This window comes from Chenopodium quinoa, unplaced genomic scaffold, assembly GCF_001683475.1.
Source record: "Chenopodium quinoa cultivar QQ74 unplaced genomic scaffold, ASM168347v1, whole genome shotgun sequence".
Classification (NCBI taxonomy): Eukaryota; Viridiplantae; Streptophyta; class Magnoliopsida; order Caryophyllales; family Amaranthaceae; genus Chenopodium; species Chenopodium quinoa.
In genome coordinates this window covers 3,333,177-3,352,748 of record NW_018745003.1, presented here as the reverse complement: position 1 = coordinate 3,352,748, position 19,572 = coordinate 3,333,177, and the positions used below count along the sequence as shown (strand labels likewise).

The following is a 19,572-nucleotide window of genomic DNA, read 5'->3' as shown; positions in this document are numbered from 1 at the left end:
ACATAATTTTATATTAACTTTTATCTAATTTGATATGAACTTATGGTTTGATTTGACTAAAGCTAAGCTTATATGTACATTTATCTATAGGTGAGGAAAAATATATTAAATGGAATCTTATTAGATTTATATCAAATTATCAATGTACTACGTATATTTTATTAATATATAACTTTCATAATCATTTATTACGGGATGAATAATAATTAACGGTAAAAACCGCACATAAATCAATCCCTACCTTTTATACGAGACTTATAAATAGTGTGAGGACAACTATATCTTTAAAATGTTTGTTTACCTATAGTTTATACACAAATTCTTGGAGACGAGCTCAGAATTTTCCTAGATCATTGAATTGGTACGCGGACCCTCTTACTGAGGCAACCGTAATAGACAACCATTTACTTCATTGGCTTATAAATTCACCCCTAGGTCAATTGGAGATTGCTTGTTTCGACATATGTAACGAGACATGGAGGGAAGAAATCGTGTGGCCTAACTCTTTAGTAACTGGATCTTGTTCAAGTCCACAATTAGGAGTTTTAGACGGGTGTTTGTATTTGTTTTTTGAGATTTTAAGTACAAATAAATTCGATGTATGGGTGATGAAAGAGTACGGGGTGAAAGAATCATGGGTGAAGTTGTTTGAAATTGACTATCGTGTTTTGGTGAATAAGATTTATGATAGAAGTTGGCATTTGAGGCTTCTTGGTTACACCAATAAATCAGAAGATGAGATTTTGATTTGGGATGGAACACAATCTTGTATTACCTGGTTTGACATAAAAAATAACAATGTGAAAAGGGTGATGATAGACGGGATTCCTACAAGTACAACCGCGGCTAACGCCATGGGGTACGTGATTCCTTGTTCAACCATGGGTTATCTATGCAATGGAACCCTTGTTAACATTCCAGGTGGTCGACCACTACACGTCAACAAGGTATGCCTCATTGCCTTTGTAATTTTATATAAAAAGAGATTTGTCCTAATGATTTTATGTAGCAGATGTTCGTTGCTATAATAATTTATAAGAAATTTCATATTTTACGAAGTTGGATTGATCTGCTGAGCCTCAGCTATAATAATTCTAGCTAACACGGATTATAATTTTTATTCAGGGATTCCGTTTAACTTTAAAAGAGGTATTTAGATTAGCTAGTCGAAAGTGTACTAAGGGTCGCCCTAATAATGCTTTGTCTAAACAACAACAACAAAGGGATTTTAATCTTCCTGGACGACAAGGGAAAAGATTGATGAATAAATGGACGCACTGACGCTGTTGCAAAACAAGGAAGAAGGGAGGCTAATCTACGTTCACAAATAATATTGATGAACAAATGTGTGCTAATTCTTTATCAAAACAAGCAAGAAAGTTTTTTAATTTTGATTTTGATTTTGATTATGATAATTATTTTTTTTAATTATATGTAGCTTAAAATAAAAACCATTAGAAAGCTAAGTTTCTTATTATTATGAAAAACATACATTAGTATCCTTATTGTAACCTGAAGAATCTGGTCTTTAGTTTTGCAAATTATGCAGTATTTAATTGGTCATCTTTATTTTTGCTTCATTTATGTATAGTGATGCAACTTTGTTACGATTATTGCTATGAGTCTCGAGTCTTGTTACTCTTGTAATATGATCATACTTAAAGAGATAAAAGGGCGTTTGGTATGAGTATTGAAAAAGAAATGGAAATGAAATAAATAAGGAGAAGGAAATAAATCATTTAACCATTATCTTTTCATTTAAAACGACATGAAAAGGAATCATTTAAACCTAACTCTCTTTAATTTTGTTTGAGGAGAGTAAGGGTAATTGTTACCTTAGCTTTTAGAGGCCTAACAAATAGGTGGAAACCAGTACCCTTATATAATGGTAATTATTGTTACCCAAGCCTTATAACCAAACACTTGATAACAGTACGTAATGGTTTAATTTAATTGAATCCGTTTCAATTTTTCCAACTCTATAAATATTCTTACCAAACATGTTCTTAGTTTGTACCATTACTTCTTTTGATTTACGATCGGTCTTTATAATTAAAAGTATGATAGATGAATATGGGGCTTGATAATAGAGTATAGGGTTACTCAGTGATCAGTATTATAGGGGTTACTCGGTCAGTGTTATAGTGATTACTTTATTCTTTTATAAGTGGCCACAAGGTGTGGCCAACCACACACAAGACGGACTGAAACGATATATATATATATATATATATATATATATATATATATATATATATATATATATATATATATATATAAAGATAATAAACTAATTATTCCTAATCTTATTCATGACATATAGATCACAATAGTAAGAGATAAACTATCTGAACGTGTACTTAGTAAGTTATATCTAACAAATAAATCCTAGATAATCTAATAAAACTCTAAATAATCCCGATCTAACTAAAACTCTAAATAATCCCAACCTAACAAAAACTCTTGATTTCCTCAAAAAAATCCAAACCCAAATAAGACTAATGAAGTAATTAAATCTTGAGTTTGTGACTATACAAGCAGAGAATATTGTGGATAGCAAAACTGTATAACATACTATGCATCGCCTCTAACCTAAACTCTTCCATATTTCTATATTCTCCATCAAAACCCTAATTTTGTTTTTTCTTCTTGGTAAGCAGAAGAGAAAACTCTTCGATGACGACTACACGTCGAACCAATCGATATCATATACTAATCAACGAAATACTCCACAGATTACCCGTAAAATCACTTTGCCGATTTAAGTGTGTTTCTAAACATTTGAACTCCTTAATTTCGAGTCCCGAATTCATCTATTTTCACCTAAATCAACCTCGTCAAGCCTTAGACGACGTTGATCACCTTTTCATTTTTTCCATTGACCTCGACATCACAAGTAAATTATGTCTCTACACCTCGAACTTACACGACTGTTTGACACGTCCATACGCTAAAATGAATAAAGTACCTCTTCCCATAAGATCATATAAGGGTCATTCTTTCTTCTCTTTTGTTGGCTCGTGCAATGGCTTGCATTGTACTGTAAGGATGCCGTTGGATTGTTTAGATATCATAGTATGTAATCCATCGACAGGGATTTACAAGCATGTTGAAGTAGCGGATTTGGCCTCACCGATGACTTCAAATACTTTTGGGTTCGGGTTTGATGATGTTAATGATGATTACAAGGTAGTAAGAGTTATACGCGATAGTTTAAATCAAATAAAAGCAATCAATGTTATGGTTTATAGTTTAAAGACAAATTCTTGGAGACAAGCTAAGAATAGTCGTACGACTGTATCATTTCATTATCACCAGCGTAAGGAGGCTAGCGTAATAGACAACCATTTACTTCACTGGATTATAGAGACACCCCCGGGTCAATTGGAGATTGCTTGTTTCGATATTTGTAATGAGATATGGAGGGAAGACATCGTTTGGCCTTACTCTTTAGTAATTGGATCGCGTGTAAAACCACAATTAGGAGTTATAGACGGGTGTTTGTATGTGATTTTTAAGATTCCAAGTGAAAATAAATTGGATATATGGGTGATGAAAGAGTACAGAGTGAATGAATCATGGGTAAAGTTGTTTGAAATATCAAATCAATGTTTGGAACTACCGGTAGATATCACCTATGATAGTCCTTGGCGTTTGAAGCTTCTTTGTTACACCAATAAATCAAAGGACGAGATTTTGATTTGGGATGATCGCATATCTAGTCTGATCCGGTTTGATCTAAAAAACAACAAGGTAAAAATAATAACGATGAATCGTGGATTTGAATTTCCTAGACTTATAACCGCGGTTTATTTATGCAATGGAAGCCTTGTTAACATTCCTGGTGGTCGACCACTACAAATCAACAAGGTATGCTTCAAACCCTAATTCATATATGCACTGAATTTGTTATATACACTTTGGTACACCGTACATCCAAGGTTAGTTTTTGCTCTCATTTGATGATTAAATGAAAAACCATCTTTAAAATGAGAAAACAAAAATCATAGGTGTATAGTGCACCCGATGTATATAACGATCTCTCATGCAAGAGAGTGAGATCGATTTGCTATGTACAATTTATTTTTACTCTTGTATATATCATTATATCCTGGTTGTTATTTAGTGGCTGGTTTCTAATATTTAAGAAGTAATCCGATCCTCTGCGAAAGTTTTGAAAAATCATAGGATATGTTTTAGTACAATGCAATGTAAGTGATTAATTAAATCTACATAAACAGAGTAGATCCAATAATTTAGTACATTTAATTTAGCTAGGAATAAATTGATGCAATTAGGAACATATCTTATCATGATGTACTGAAGTAAAATACTTGTAGTTTATATACATATTTTACAAGATTACATTCTAAAACTAGTGTGTAATCCGAGTGATGCATCAAATTGTTACTTTAACTAAACTTTGTGATTCTATGTATTTGATATTTATGGGGTCTTTTTTCTTTTTTTCTTTTTTATTTTTTTTAATTGAAATTTGTGATTTGCAATTATATACATTTATTTTCATGTAACAGATGTTTGTTGGCTTGTTGCTATAGTAATTAATAAGATTTTTTTTTCTTCATATTTTATGAAGTTGGATTGATCTATTGAACTTTAGCTGTAAAAATTCTAGCTAACACGGATTGTATATTTTTCATTCAGGGATTCAGTTTTTCTTTGAAAGAGGCATTTAGAATAGCTAGTCGAAGGACTAAGGTTTGGTTGCCCCAATGCTTTAGCCAAACAACAACAAAGGGAAACTAATCTTAATGGACGACAAGGGAAAAGATTGATGAACAATAAATGGACGCGCTGATGCTGTTGCAAAACAAGGAAGAAGGGAAGCTAATCTACATTCACAAATGATATTGATGAGCAAATGTGTGCTAATTCTTTATCAAAACAAGCAAGAAAGTTTTTTAATTTTGATTTTATGATAATTATTTTTTTAATTATATGTAGCTTAAATAAAAACCATTAGAAAGCTAAGTTTCTTATTATTATGAAAAACATATATTAGTATCCTCACTGTAATCTGAAGAATCTGGTCTTTAGTTTTGCAAATTATGGAGTATTTAATTTGGTCATCTTTATTTTTGCTTCATTAATGTATAGTAATGCAACTTTGTTACGATTATTGCTATGTGTCTCGAGTCTTGTTACTCTTGTAATGTGATCATACTTAAAGAGTTAAAGGGCATTTGGTATGAGTATAAAAAATGGAGTGGAAAGGAAGTAAATAAGGAGAAGAAAATGAATTATTTAACCATTACACCAATACCCTTAGATAATGGTAATGGTAACATGTACTTCGTAAGTTATATCTAACAAATAAATTCTAGATAATCTAAAACACTAAATAATCCCAATCTAACTAAAACTATTGATTTTCTCAAAGAAAAAAAAAATAAAAAAAATCTAAAACTCTTGATAGTTATACCAGTTTTTATCTAAAGTTGTAAAATAATCCAAACCCAAATAAGACTAATGAAGTAATTAAATCTTCCCTTCCAAAAAAAAAAAAAAAAGTAATTAAAAAAAGCAAAATTGTAAAACATGCATCGCCTGTAACCTAAACTCTTCCATATTTCTATATTCTCCATCAAAACCCTAATTTATTTTTCTTCTAGGTAAGCAGAAGAGAAAACTAAATTTTTTTTTTCGATGAATACTACACATCGAACCAATAGATATCATATACTAATCTCCGAAATACTCCACAGATTACCCATGAAATCACTTTGCCGATTTAAGTGTGTTTGTAAACATTTGAACACCTTAATTTCAAGTCCCGAATTCATCATTTTTCACCTCTGTTTCGCCTTAGATGACGTTGATCACCTCTTCTTTTTTTTTCCCATAACTTCTATGACAGAAATAAATTATGTCGTCTCTACACCTTGAGCTTATACGACTGCTTTACACGTACATTCAATAAACTGAAGAAAGTACATCTTCCTATAAGAAAAAATCAGAAAAATCAATTCATTTTTGTTGGCTCGTGCAATGGCTTGCATTGTATTGTAAGGATGTCGTCAAATTGTTTAGATATCATTGTATTTGATCCATCTACAAGGATTTACAAGCATGTAGAAGTCACGGATTTGGCCTTCCATGGACCGAGTTCAACAAATTTTGGGTTCGGATTTGATGATATTAATGATGATTACAAGGTTGTAAGAGTTAGACGCGATGAGGATTTAAATCATATAACAATGAATGTTATGGTTTATAGTTTAAAGACAAATTCTTGGAGACAAGCTAAGAGTAGTCGTACGAGTGCATCATTGAAGGGGTACCGTCCTAATGAGGCTAGCGTAATAGACAACCATTTACTTCACTGGATTATAATGACACCCCCAGGAAAATTGGAGATTGCTTGTTTCGATATTTGTAATTAGGTGTGGAGGGAAGATATCGTGTGGCCTTACTCTTTAGTAATTGCATCGCGTTCAAATCCACAATTAGGAGTTTTAGACGGGTGTTTGTACGTGATTTTTAAGATTCCAAGTGAAAATAAATTCGATATATGGGTGCTGAAAGAGTACAGAGTGAATAAATCATGGGTGAAGTTGTTGGAAATATCAAATCAATGTTTGGCACTATCCGTACATACCATCTACGATACTCCTTGGCGTTTGAGGCTTCTTGGTTACACCAATAAATCAAAGGACGAGATTTTGATTTGGGATAATGAATTATCTTATCTTATCTGGTTTGACTTATAAAATAAAAACGTGAAAAGTGAAAGGGTGATAGATGGGGTTCCTAGAGATATCACCGCGGTTTATTTATTTGATGGAAACCTTGTTAACATTCCTGGTGGTCGACCTTTACAAATCAACAAGGTATGCTTCAAAGCCTTCATACATGCAATTAAGAGAGAGATTTGCTACAATTTATTTTCTCTTTGATAGAGAATATCAGTAGAATATTCTCTTCCTCACTCTTTGTATATATCATTATACCCTGGTTGTCATTTTTTATTTTTATATTGAAGAGATTGTTATTTAGTGTCTGGTTTCTAATATTTAAAAAAGCAATCATCCGCATAATTATTGAAAAATCATAGGATATGTTTTACGAAGTACGGAGTAGTGATTAAATCTCCATAAACAGAACAGATTAACAGATCCAATAATTTGGTACATTTAGCTAGGAATAAATTGATGCAATTAGGAACATATACCGAAGTAAACTACTTGGTAGTTTATGTACATATTCTACAAGATTACAAATATAAATTGTAGAAGCATGATAATCAATGTGTACTTTTAGCATTAAACGATTAAATGGGTTGAAGGATTGTAAACTAACACTTGATTGAGTTTGTGGAGTGTGTTGAAACAATTGTTCTCATCAACAGTAGAAACTCGAATTTCGACCAAGTGTGACGATAGATGTTCATTGTAACAGATTGTAGGCACTCGGTCGAAAGTCAAGCCTCAAATATCCATGTAACAGATGTTTGTTGGCTCGTTGCTATAGTAATTTATAAGAAATTTTTTCATATTTGATGAAGTTGAATTGATCTATTGAGGGTTCAGCTGTAAAAAATCTAGCTAACACAAATTATAATTTTTTATTCAGGGACTCCTTTTTACTTTGAAAGAGGTATTTAGATTAGCTAGTCGAAAGTGTAATAAGGTTCGCCCTAATGCTTTGACGTAACAACAAAGGGAAACTAATCTTCATGGACGACAAGGGAAAATATTGATGAACAAATGGACGCGCTGATGCTGTTGCAAAACAAGGAAGAAGGCCAGGGAAGCTAATCTACATTCACAAATGATATTGATGAACAAATGTGTGCTAATTCTTTATCAAAACAAGCAAGAAAGCTTTTAGTTTTGATTTTGATCTGTTATTTGTAGCTTAATTAATTAAAAACCATCAGAAAGTTTCTTATTTAGTAAGATTGTGACAATCGGCATCATTACTATACATTTTGCTCATATGTGGTTGGCCTGAATATCATTATAAATTTTAAATTATATCGAGATATAATGTTACTCAAGTGTCATTTAAGTGTAGTTTACAAAGTTATTTAGGATTGTGGACTACCAAGTGGTTCAAGTGTTCGACTCGAGTATTAATATGGTAGGCCGGGTAGACAAGGTTTAGTTCTTCGTAACACATGTGGATCATTGATAGTAAAATTTCATCGTATTTGTCTTGTATTACTCGCAATACTTATACATCATCGATTGCAAATTAAGGAATGCACCCTTATACAAGTATACAACACTTTCCTTCATACTCATGAATAACAAGAATAATATTTTTGGACGGATGAAATAATGTTAATATTCCGAACCCCACGTAATTTTGGTGAACAAAGTTTGAAAATGTTGATGATGGTCAGAGAAGACCAATAATTAATAGACTCTTCAAATCCCCAATAAATTATGCATAAATTCCCTAGTAATTGGAAATAGGATCATCTCTCGACGGTCAAATGACTAACCATTACCTATCTTGTGATTGATCTTCCTATAAATATAACATTATTCATTCATATATCTTTAACATATGAATAACCAAGAAATCTCACAAAAAATAATTTGCTCCAAATGTCAACGCTTCCTACAGATATAAATACTTGCAGAAATTCTCCCAAAGTTACCAAGCAAGTATACATTTCGCTTCAAATGTGTTTCCAAATCCTACAAAACCTTAACACCAACGAGGTTTTTTATAGACATTTTGTTCAACAATATACTCCATAGATTGCCTGTAAAATCACTTATTCGCTTCAAATGTGTTTCCAAATCATTTAAAGCAAAGATTTCTAGTCCTGAATTCATCAACCTTCACTTTCGCTACTCGCTCTCCTCATACACTAATCGCCTTCTCATCCTCAACCTACTCAACAACGGAAACAGCCAAAGTGCCCTACACTACTTCAACTTAGACTCCCCGGAATCACCAGCATTATACCGTCTCATCTTACCTGAATCATTTGATAAAGATTCTGTCAACATTCGATGCTTTGGATGTTGCAATGGGTTACTTTGTATTGGATCAAATTTTATGTGGAGGAACTCTTTTGAGCGCTTCTTGTTGATCAACCCATCTACTGGTACCTCTTTCTCAGTTCCGCCGCCTTTAAACCATGCTTCGAAGAACCATATGCTTGGCGTTCGTTCTGTTAATATCATTGGGTTTGGTTATGAGAGTCAAACAACTGATTACAAAATTGTTGAAATTGTTGAATATGATTTCTTTGGGTTACGAATAAGGGACACCTTGGTTTATAGCTTGATATCGAATTCTTGGAGAGTTGTCGAAAGTACGTCTCCTCCTAAGGCTACATTGAAATACAGTGAAACCGGTGCTCTCATAAACAACCATCTACTTCATTGGATGTTCCCCTCTTTCTCTCGCCGGATTGCTTGTTTTGATCTTAGGAAAGAAAGATGTTCCTGTCTTAGGCTGTTTTGAGGATGACAAACAAGATAATTTGGTGCATTCAGGGGTCTTTGAAGGGTGCTTGTGCTTACTAATCGAGGTTGTTTCGTGCCTTAATACAGTTAATGTGTGGGTCATGAAAGAATATGGTATGAAAGAGTCTAGGGTGAAGTTGGTGGGAGTTTCAGATCCACCTTGTACTATGACTCTACATACTTATCCTCTTTGTTATTGTGATGGATCAAGAGATGAAATTTTGCTAGGCATTGGTGGTGAACACGGCTTATTTTTCAAGAGTCGGTGGTACAAGGCCAAAGATAAACTATCTCGAATTGCTGAAATACATACCATCCATGAGGTAGACCATATGCGTATTCTTGAGGTTTATGTATGTAATGGAAGTCTTGTTACTATTCCCGGCAGTATCCAAATCTGGAAGGAAGAGCAACCATAACAAGAAAGAAGGTAAGCACGTATTTATTTTGTTTCAAGTGTATTGTATATTATGCTACTACTAGAGCTCGAGTTTAATTCTGGTTATCTTGAGTGATTGCAAGCAGAAAGCCGATAAAAAGCAGGCAGAAGGTCAGGACTCAGGACTCAGCAATTATTACAAAGAGAGATGAACATATTGCAGAATGTTATTGTTAAGAAGTAGCAAGTTTGAAGGAGCACTTTTAATTTAAATTTCTGCTTTTCTTGTTAATATTTTGTGTTTAAGAACTTGTTTTCATATTAAGAAGTTTAGGCTATGAACTCAACTGATGTTTAATTTAACGCATGAAAATTAAGGTTATCTAACGAAATATTATTTTGGCATTCTTAATTCCTCACTGATCAGTACGTAGGTAAATGAAATGGTTACCGGTTAGAAATTACTCTGTAAATGACAAGGGAGGCAAACACGATGTAGGCACCAGCTAGAAACATATGGACGCGATGAACTATTTCCCTGCATCATTGTGCACACTACAAAGTCATCTTTCTTTTTTGGATTTTCTGCAAAAATCCCAGATTAACATACACGTATGACAGCAAACTTAAAATCTTGCTCATATACAAAGATAATTTCTATTAAAGCTTTATATATGCAATTATGCATGATAAGTGGATAACACTACAACCAGGAGTTCTTAACCAACCTATAGATGACCAATATATGAAAAAGATTCATTAGCATGAGAAACATGATTATCCTGCCAAATTTAACACTGTAAGATTAACAATCAATCATTTGCCTCACCCTCCATTCCATCTAAGAGCCTTCATCACTTCCATCAATTACCTCCGGAACAGGAACAAGGCTTTCGACACAAAGCTTAACATCGCGAAGCTTGAGGCTGCTCGGAATATTTCGTTCAGCCTTAATACTTTTCCTCCTCAAATCATACCAGCAAAGGCCATCCTCATCAGCTTTTCTCAACAGAACTTCATCTCCTCCTTTGAAAGAAGCTAGTGGAGAACTCAGCAATGGACCAACTAAGCTAGCCTCTGTGACATTAAACAATTTAGTCCAAGAATCTTCGACACCATACTCTTTCATAACCCAAACATAAGCATTGTCAAATTCAGGGCAAAATCGAGTCACTATACTCAAACATTCATCCAAAACACCTAAGGCAACGATATCACTACTTTCGAACTCAGCCTTAGACAATGTATCATCATCATCAGAACAGTCTATCTTCTCCTTTCCTCTGAAATCCGGCAAGGCCAATTTAGTCCACTTAAAGGAGGACAAATCAAACCCGCGAAGCCGAGGCTCTCTTTTCCTATACTTCCAGAAAATCCAATGAACTATACAGTTATTAAGGACTGCACCAGAGCAAAACCATTTCATCTCATCACCAAAATATGCAACATGAATCATTTTCCAACAATTCTCTTTCAAACTATACACCATAACTTCCTTGTATATGAAACCAATACTACATTCGTCACTGCTATCACCATCACTTCCATCAGCATCATTATCACCATCGACATCGACACCGCCACCGTCATCCTCATTATCACCATCACTACCATCCTCATCTTCGGCAAGGTCAGTGCCACCACCATTGACATCGAAATCCACATCATTGTCACTGCCACCGCCACTACTACTATCATCCCTGTGATGAAAATAATCAACAATCCTAACAATCTTATAATCATCATTTCCACAATCATACCCAAAACCAAAACTAACACCCATAAACTCAGAAGACAAATCACCAACAACGGGAATACAAGGCAGTACAAAATACGAATTCATAGAAGGGTTCCATAAAATAAACTTAAACAATCGAGGATCATCAACATTTCTACAAACCAAAGCAATTAATCCATTACAACACCCACAAATCGAAACCTCAAAACCAGAAAAGGAACTGGGTAAATCAAACCTCATCAAATCGTTATCAACATCAAGCTCATAACCCCACTTCAAAGGCGTCGATTCCAGGTGACTTCCATAGTTGAGAATAAGAAGACGACGGTCAGAGGAGAGAGAGTGAGCGAGGTGAAGTCCGATTAAATGGGTGCTGCTGATTAAGGAATTCCAAGCCTTGGAAACGCATTTGAAGCGCAGTAGTGATTTTGTGGGTAATCGGGTAAGAATGGAGGTGATTAACTCCATTGGAAGGGACGCCATTGTTGTGGATTTCGAGAAAACAGAGCAAAAATAAATTAAAAAAAAAAGGTGGAAAATGGAGAGAAAAAGGAGGTGTTTTTATGGAGGAGAGATTGAAATGGGTTAGTTTTATTTGCCTTGGGTATCACGGCTTAACTACCCCTCAAATTTGAAAAACCCCTAAAATGTAGGGAAATTGGGTAATTTGGGCCTTTTTGCAAAAAAAATTGGCGAGAGATGGTCGGATGGATGTAGTCTATGTAGTCCCGTAATGCTACCTCGCTTTAGGAGGTGTGGTTGATTGGTTGATCATCATACTCGTACCAACATGAAATATATTATACTTGTACCAGCATGGCAATCCACTATTTTAATCGTATATGAATTATTATACGGGTATAGCCGATATACTCGATAGTCCGTACTCGATACTTCGAAATGCTACCTTGTTTAGGAAGCATGATTGATCATTATATTCGTATCAACACATTTTATTTTAATTAATTAATTTTAACAAATTTTGTTTATTCACTTTAATAAATTTTTAAATTATTTATATATATATATATATAAAAAAAAAAAAAACTCTTTTTATCAATATTTTTTAAAAAAATAAAAAGAGAGTAATATAAGTAACAATTTTATAATTTTTCTCTCTAAGGTTCTTCAAAAAAAAAAAAAAGTGTTTCATAGGTCAGAAATAGTCAAATTTCTCCGAAAATTTGGCTATTTCCGACCCTTTCCCTTTAGTTTCTTTATGTTGTTATAATTGAATTCAATAAATCTACACTCTTTGAAGGCAGTAACTAGTAAGTATCCCTGTAGTGGGTTTGAGTGTATAGTAGAAAGTGTTTTTGTTTTTTGAGTTTAATATGATACAAATTGTTTCATGAGTAAAGATTTGTGCGAGATCGAAAAAGAGGTTAATCCTTCAATTACAATCAGATAAATCAGACGAAAAATTTCTTCAATTCACGACTACAACAGATCGATAGATCCCCTTGTCAAAAGAGGCTGTAAATCACGACGATACAAAAAAGGGTATGAAGAATGTACGATTTGCAACAACGATCGTAGCTATGTGGAAAGGAAGCTTTTATTTGATTTAATTGTTATATATTTATTAAATTTGAATCTCTTTGTAGTTATCGTATGACTTTTTATTTATAAATCAATCTTTATTAAAAAAAAAAATAAATAAATAAATTATATCATATAGGAACCTTAGCCGCCTTGTGAATATGTGACTCCTGTAAATTGCACCTTGATTTTTTTTTTTTTAATTTTTTTTATTAAACATAGTTTATTAAATTTCCCTCATACTATTTTTTTTTTAACAGAAATTTTCCTTCCTTTCGTCAAAAAATTTAAAAACCCCGTCATACTTTAACCTAAAGATATAAACCCTAATCATCCATAATCAATTCCTTAGAAGAAAAACTTGAAAAACAACATTGATCAATGGCCAACATTCCCATAGATATATTAGAATCAGAAATACTCATTAGATTACCAATTGAATCACTATGTCGATTTAAGTGTGTTACAAAATCTTTCAAAACCTGAATTTCAAGTCACAAATTCATAACCCTTCACTCGAATCGGACTATCTCTTCATTCAACTCTATGGCAAACAAGGTCTCCTCGCGCATTGGACTTGGCATCTTCTGACTCTTCTACCGTCAAACTCCCTTGTTATGTCGAAATATCTAATGGTATAATCGTCGGCGATAACTACACTTGGATAGGATGCTGTAACGGCTTACATTGTGTTGCAAAGAGCGAGACTGCAAGTTATGTAGTGTTCAATCCAATTACTGGAAGTTACAATGAAATATCCTTACCTAAAATAATTGGCCGAGGCTGGCAAACAACAATAATCTCTGGATTTGGGTACGACGATGTAAATGATGATTACAAGCTTGTCATGTTCAAACCAGTTTACGATACAGATTCCTATTACTGGCAAATATACGTTTACAGCTTGAATGCCAATTCTTGGAGATACACCGGCGTTAAACCGGCTGTTGTTATTGACAACCATCTATTACACCTGACTTTCTCTTATGAAAACATGACCGGGATTGGTTGTTTTGATATTCGCACTGAACAATGGAGCGTACTAAAGGTACCTGACTCCATCAAACCTGATGTCTATCGATACATACCCAAGTTTGGAATTTTCGATGGTTGCTTGTATTTACTCACCACTCTTGATATAAGAGTGAACTATGGGTCATGAAAGAGTATGGAGTGAAAGAGTCATGGACGAAGATTCTCGACAATTGTAGTGCTTTTAAACTCCAAGACTGTACACCACTTGGTTATTCCAAAGGATCGAGAGAGATGTTGCTTTGGGACATGAACAAATGTAACCTCGTCTTATACAACGTTAGATATAAAACAACAAAAATAACTAATATCAATGGAGTCTCTGGTTACTCTTACTATCCGCTTATGAGTAGTCAATCATTAGCATACTTCTGTAACAAAACCCTAGTTAGCGTTCCCGGTGGTAAGCAAGCTATAATGGCAGATCTAGGGAAATGAAATACAAGTAAGAAAGAATTTTGCTTTCTATCTATTTATTTATTTGCTTAAGCTTGTAAACTGAACTCTTTTTTTTTTGCTCATTCATGTATGTCTATATATATTGTCAAGCTTTGATTAAGCCACTTGAGGTTTGCGATTAGCTTACCTTAATCAGAAAGACAAAATTGAAAACAGATGTAGCTGGATAAAAACAGAAGTTTATGATTAAACTTCAGAGGAAACGATACAGGGGAATCTGAAGGCATTCAATCTAATAGCATGCTCATTGCTCAAGCAACAAAGCTGGAAAAAAATTGTGATTGTACTGCCAAAAACATCAATAAATACTATCTAAGTATCTAGTAACACATTTCCCTCCCCCCTCTTCTAAATTCAGCTAGTCAGCTTATTTGTATTCTGTTCACAAGATCTAGGAATAAAGGAACACATGAAGTTGTTTCCAACCCAGCAAGACGGCCATGGTAACCACCAGGCACCAGTGAACCTACTCTATTACAGTCATGCACCTAATGCAGGATTTAATATAAGGCTCTAAGCACATACAGAACCGCATTATACTGAAAAGAAAGATCTATAGCGCGTCCAAGAGTTTCAGCTCACATCAAAAACATATATAAGGCTTCCTTATGCATATGGAAGCGCTTCTGAATCTACCCTGAGGTTTATAAAAGGCATGATTGCCATAAAATAGTTATAAATATGACTCTAGGAATTTCAGATTTAGCTATAAGTCAGACTGGATGATATGAAGCCACGTAGTCTCAGTTAGGAGTAGTCTTAGGACGGTATGAAAACTTAGGAAGGCAGCCTCAACAAATATATGTAAGACACGGGAGTAAGGATGAAATATGGAGAAGTATCTAATAGCTCCTTATATGTCCTGCTTCTTCAAAATTTCACAGAACACAATTTGCACGGCATGGAGCCATACTAACATAGAGTACTAACTATAAATGTGACAGTGTCGTATAGTATCTATCATATTGAGTGTATATAGACTCATACCAAGAATAACTTCCCTGCTTCATGATGGCACACGAGAGTATATGGACTCGTACCATAAGAAACAAATTAAAGGTAATATACATAACTTGACAACAAACATATGTTAGAATAAAAATTCACACTGAGGCAAAACAATTAAAATTTTATCCTATATCATTCCAAGAGAGAAGCTCCTCAAAATAAAGAGAAGGTTTAGGAATACTACTACACATCACAACCACGAGTTCTCAACCAAACTACATAAGACTATATAATGAAGATTCAGAGCAAAAGAAAGCATAAAAGATAATAAAAAGAGGCAACCAAACAAGATCTCATGCATTAGGATCCATCTAATCTTAGAAGCAACTCAGCTAGCTATGACATAAACATGATTATCTTCCAAATAAATTATCAAACTAGATTAGCACCCGATGAAATAAGAAGATATCACTCACTCTTTTGCCTCATTCGCTGAAGAGCTTTCATTGCTATTTTCATCGCAATAGGAACAAGGCTTTCGACACAAAGGCTGACATCATGAAGCTTAAGGCTGTTGGGAATAGTAGGAGCAGCTTTGATAGTTTTTTCCCTCAGATTATAGCAGCAAAGGTCACCCTCATTTTCTCTTCTCAACAGAACTTCCTCTCCTCCTTCAGAACAAGCAAGTGGAGCACTCAACAAAGGTCCGACAATGCTGGCCTCAGTGATATTAAACAACTTAGTCCAAGACTCTTCAACACCATACTCTTTCATGACCCAAACATAGACATTATCGAACTCAGGGCAAATTCGAGTCACTAGGCATAAACAATCATCTAGAACCCCTAAAACAACGAAATCATCAGGTGTAAAGCCATAACTAGACCGCGAATCATCATCAGAGTTATAACCCTTTTTCCCTGATCCTGTGAGATCAGGCAATGCCAAATAATCAGTCCATTCTAAGGCCGAGAGATTAAACCCTCTGACCCGAGGCTTTCTCTCAGCACATTTCCAGAACATCCAATGAACTACATTGTTGTTAATCACTGCACCAGGGCTATCTCACATCATCTTATCATCAGTACAACCTAAAATATGACCTATATACCATTGATTCGCTCTCAAGCTATAAATCCTAACTTCCCTGAATATATAACCAAAGTTGCACCTATGACCACTCCCATCACCATTATTATCACCATTAGTACCATCACTATCACCATCATTACCACCACCATTACCATTATCGCTGCACTTCACCACTGTTATCTTCACCACTGTTATCATCACCACCACCACCATTGCCGAAGCCAGTACCAATACCACCATTATCACCACCACCGCCGTCATCACCGTTATCGATACCACCATCATCACCACCACTACCATCACCACCACAATTACAACCATCCTCACAATCAGAATTATCAGGATGAAAATAGTCAGCACTAGTCACAATCCTATAATCTTCCAACTCAAAAACATACCCAAAACCAAAATTAATATTCATAAAATCCGGAGCCAATTCATCATTATGAGGGGGATGAGGAAGTATGATATGGGTATTAGTAGATGGGTTCCATAACATAATCTCAAACAATTGAGGATCATCAACATTTCTACAACTCAAAGCTACTAATCCATTACAAGACCCAAAATCGAGAACTCGTAACCAGAAAATGAAGTGGGTAGATCAAACCTGGAGTAAGTAGTAGCATTAGGTGAAGGGTCGAGCTCGGAGTTCAGCTTTAATGGCGTTGATTCCAAGTGACTGCCATAGTTGAGAATAAGGAGACGATTGTTGGAGGAGAGAAATTGAGCAAGGTAAAGTTTGAGGAAATGGGGTTTTCTGAGTAGAGAATTCCAATCTTTGGAAACGCATTTGAAGCGAGCTAGTGATTTTGCAGGTAAACGGGTGAGAATGGAGGTGATTAACTCCATTGGAAGAAACGCCATTGTTGTGGGTTTAGTGAGAGAAGCAGAGCACAAAAATAGGTAAATGGCAAAAACGGTTGTGTCTGAGAATTAGTTTTGTGAATTTGTTGTATTTGTACACACCTGAATGGAGGTGATTAACTTGGACTTAACTTGGAGTACACAAGTAGGGTTGTCAATTCGGATATTCGGATTGGGTCTGATGAGATCGGATCGAGTTAATTTTTAAAGTTAAAGTCATGTTAAATTATTATGTTTACGCGAGTCGAAATCTGAATCGAATATTTTATGAGTCGGTTTCGAATCAGATCGGTGTGGTTTTGATACCTCTAGACACAAGTCACAAATCTCACAATTACACATTTTTTTACTTGTATCAATTGATTTGTTGAACATTTTATAGAGGTATGGAATATGGATATGGTAATGGTACCTGATCGAGTGGATATTGGCTTATTTAGTTACATCTTATGTTCTATTTTTGCCAATTTTTAAAAGTCGTCTTTAAAGGGAAGATGTATGCCCTTGCTCTCTAATCTCGATTAGTTTTTTTTTTTTTTTCACTTGAATTTGTTGTATAGTCCATACTTATTTTATTAGTACATTCTTGAATTTTGGACTTTGTTTGATTAAAACTTAAATAAACTTGGACTATGGATCACTAGTTCAATACACGTTTATATGCCAAGAATTTAAGGACATAGATGATTATGGTACGTGGATCAATAGATGTCGGCTTATTTATCTACTACCTCCGTTTTTTTAGTCGACACGTTTTGACTTTAGCACTATTCACTGACTCCCTTTCGATTGTGTTTTGTGCTTTATACTTAATGAAAAATATAGTCATGTGAGATTTTGTTAGATTCGTCGCAATATATATTTTCAAAATATCAACTTTTTATAATTTTTGTTTATCGGTAATTAGAGATATTAATGGTTGAAGTTGTGCATTGACAAACGTGACTAAAGAAACGTGTCAACTAAAAATAAATGGAGGAAGTATTTTTTTCAATTAAATGTCGTACTTTGACTTTTGCTCTATTTGTATATATTGACCTCTATTTATGCTTTATTGATATAATTGATTAAAGTTCCGTCGACCTTTATCTTAAAACATAGGAAATATATCTTATTTAATTCGTCCTTTTAAAATAAAATGACAGTAATGTATGGAGTAATTAAAATGATTTGTAATCTCAATTCTCAATGTTCTTCTATGTTCTATTGCATAATGTTATGTAGGTCGTTTTAGAAAGCTTTGCAGTCCAAAGTCATGTGTTGTCCAATAACCACATACTCCGTATTTTATATACTCCATAGAAATATTGATGTTCACATTAATTTTATTAAATAACCTTTGAATATGATGAAGTTGTAGTACTACACAAAATATAGGGTGACCAAGCAGCTTAATTACGTCAGAGACAAGGTGGTCTACTATTATATACTTGTACAAGCAACTAAATTAATACGTTGATTCTAAATCGGCAAGATAGATAAATAAGCAAGTCCATTGTTCAATGGATAATAAGAAGAAAATACGAAAGATGAACAAATGTTGACGTATATATCACTTTTAGTCTCTACATTGACCAAATACTACTATTTACTTTCGTGAATAAACTAAATTACTACTCCATCCGTTACTAAAAGATTATCTAATATTTTTGTTTCACTTATTTAAGAAGCAAGTATTACAATTTATGCATATAAGTGAGCATAATTATTGTCAAGAATTCGAGAATAGATAGATGAGTAAGTGAGATTGTAAATGAGAATTTATCAGTTAAGACATGGTGCAACTTTTTACTAATATATTTAATATATGAATAATCTTTTAGAGACGGAAGGAGTAATTTACTATAATAGTATGTAATACGAAATATGTTATTACTTAGTTACTTATTACAAGACTTGCCAATTACAAGACCAAATTAGTACAGTACATTTTGACTCTTGAAAATTTTGGACAATCCCAAAATTTCAAATAACACCCAACCAATAATAAATCACTCTAGTGCTACAATAGCAACAAAATACTTTCCATATTTCTTTTACATTACAAATTGTCACCTTTCATATTT

The 19,572-nt window shown here is 34.0% G+C and overlaps 2 protein-coding genes and 1 pseudogene across 2 annotated transcripts; 1 reads left to right on the top strand and 2 right to left on the bottom strand.

Moving 5' to 3' along the window:
* Positions 1–10,465: 10,465 nt before the first annotated feature.
* Positions 10,466–12,296, bottom strand: LOC110707645 (F-box protein At4g22390-like). The gene has a single exon (XM_021885668.1). The coding sequence runs from the start codon at positions 12,047–12,049 to the stop codon at positions 10,670–10,672; it is 1,380 nt and encodes a 459-aa protein (XP_021741360.1). The 5' UTR covers positions 12,050–12,296; the 3' UTR covers positions 10,466–10,669.
* Positions 12,297–13,489: 1,193 nt separating this feature from the next.
* LOC110708140 (F-box/kelch-repeat protein At3g06240-like) lies at positions 13,490–14,270 on the top strand. The gene is made up of 2 exons (XM_021886246.1): positions 13,490–13,566; positions 13,667–14,270. The coding sequence occupies exons 1-2, from the start codon at positions 13,490–13,492 to the stop codon at positions 14,268–14,270; spliced, it is 681 nt and encodes a 226-aa protein (XP_021741938.1).
* Positions 14,271–15,646: 1,376 nt separating this feature from the next.
* On the bottom strand, positions 15,647–18,277 carry LOC110707644 (annotated as a pseudogene).
* Between the last annotated feature and the right edge of the window lie 1,295 nt (positions 18,278–19,572).

Bases quoted from the DNA above. Each gene is read 5' to 3' on its own strand.
- LOC110708140 (XM_021886246.1), top strand. From the start codon at position 13,490: ATGGCCAACATTCCCATAGATATATTAGAATCAGAAATACTCATTAGA. The intron at 13,567-13,666 runs GTGTGTTACAAA...ATGGCAAACAAG, and splicing joins GAATCACTATGTCGATTTAA to GTCTCCTCGCGCATTGGACT.
- LOC110707645 (XM_021885668.1), bottom strand. From the start codon at position 12,049: ATGGCGTCCCTTCCAATGGAGTTAATCACCTCCATTCTTACCCGATTA.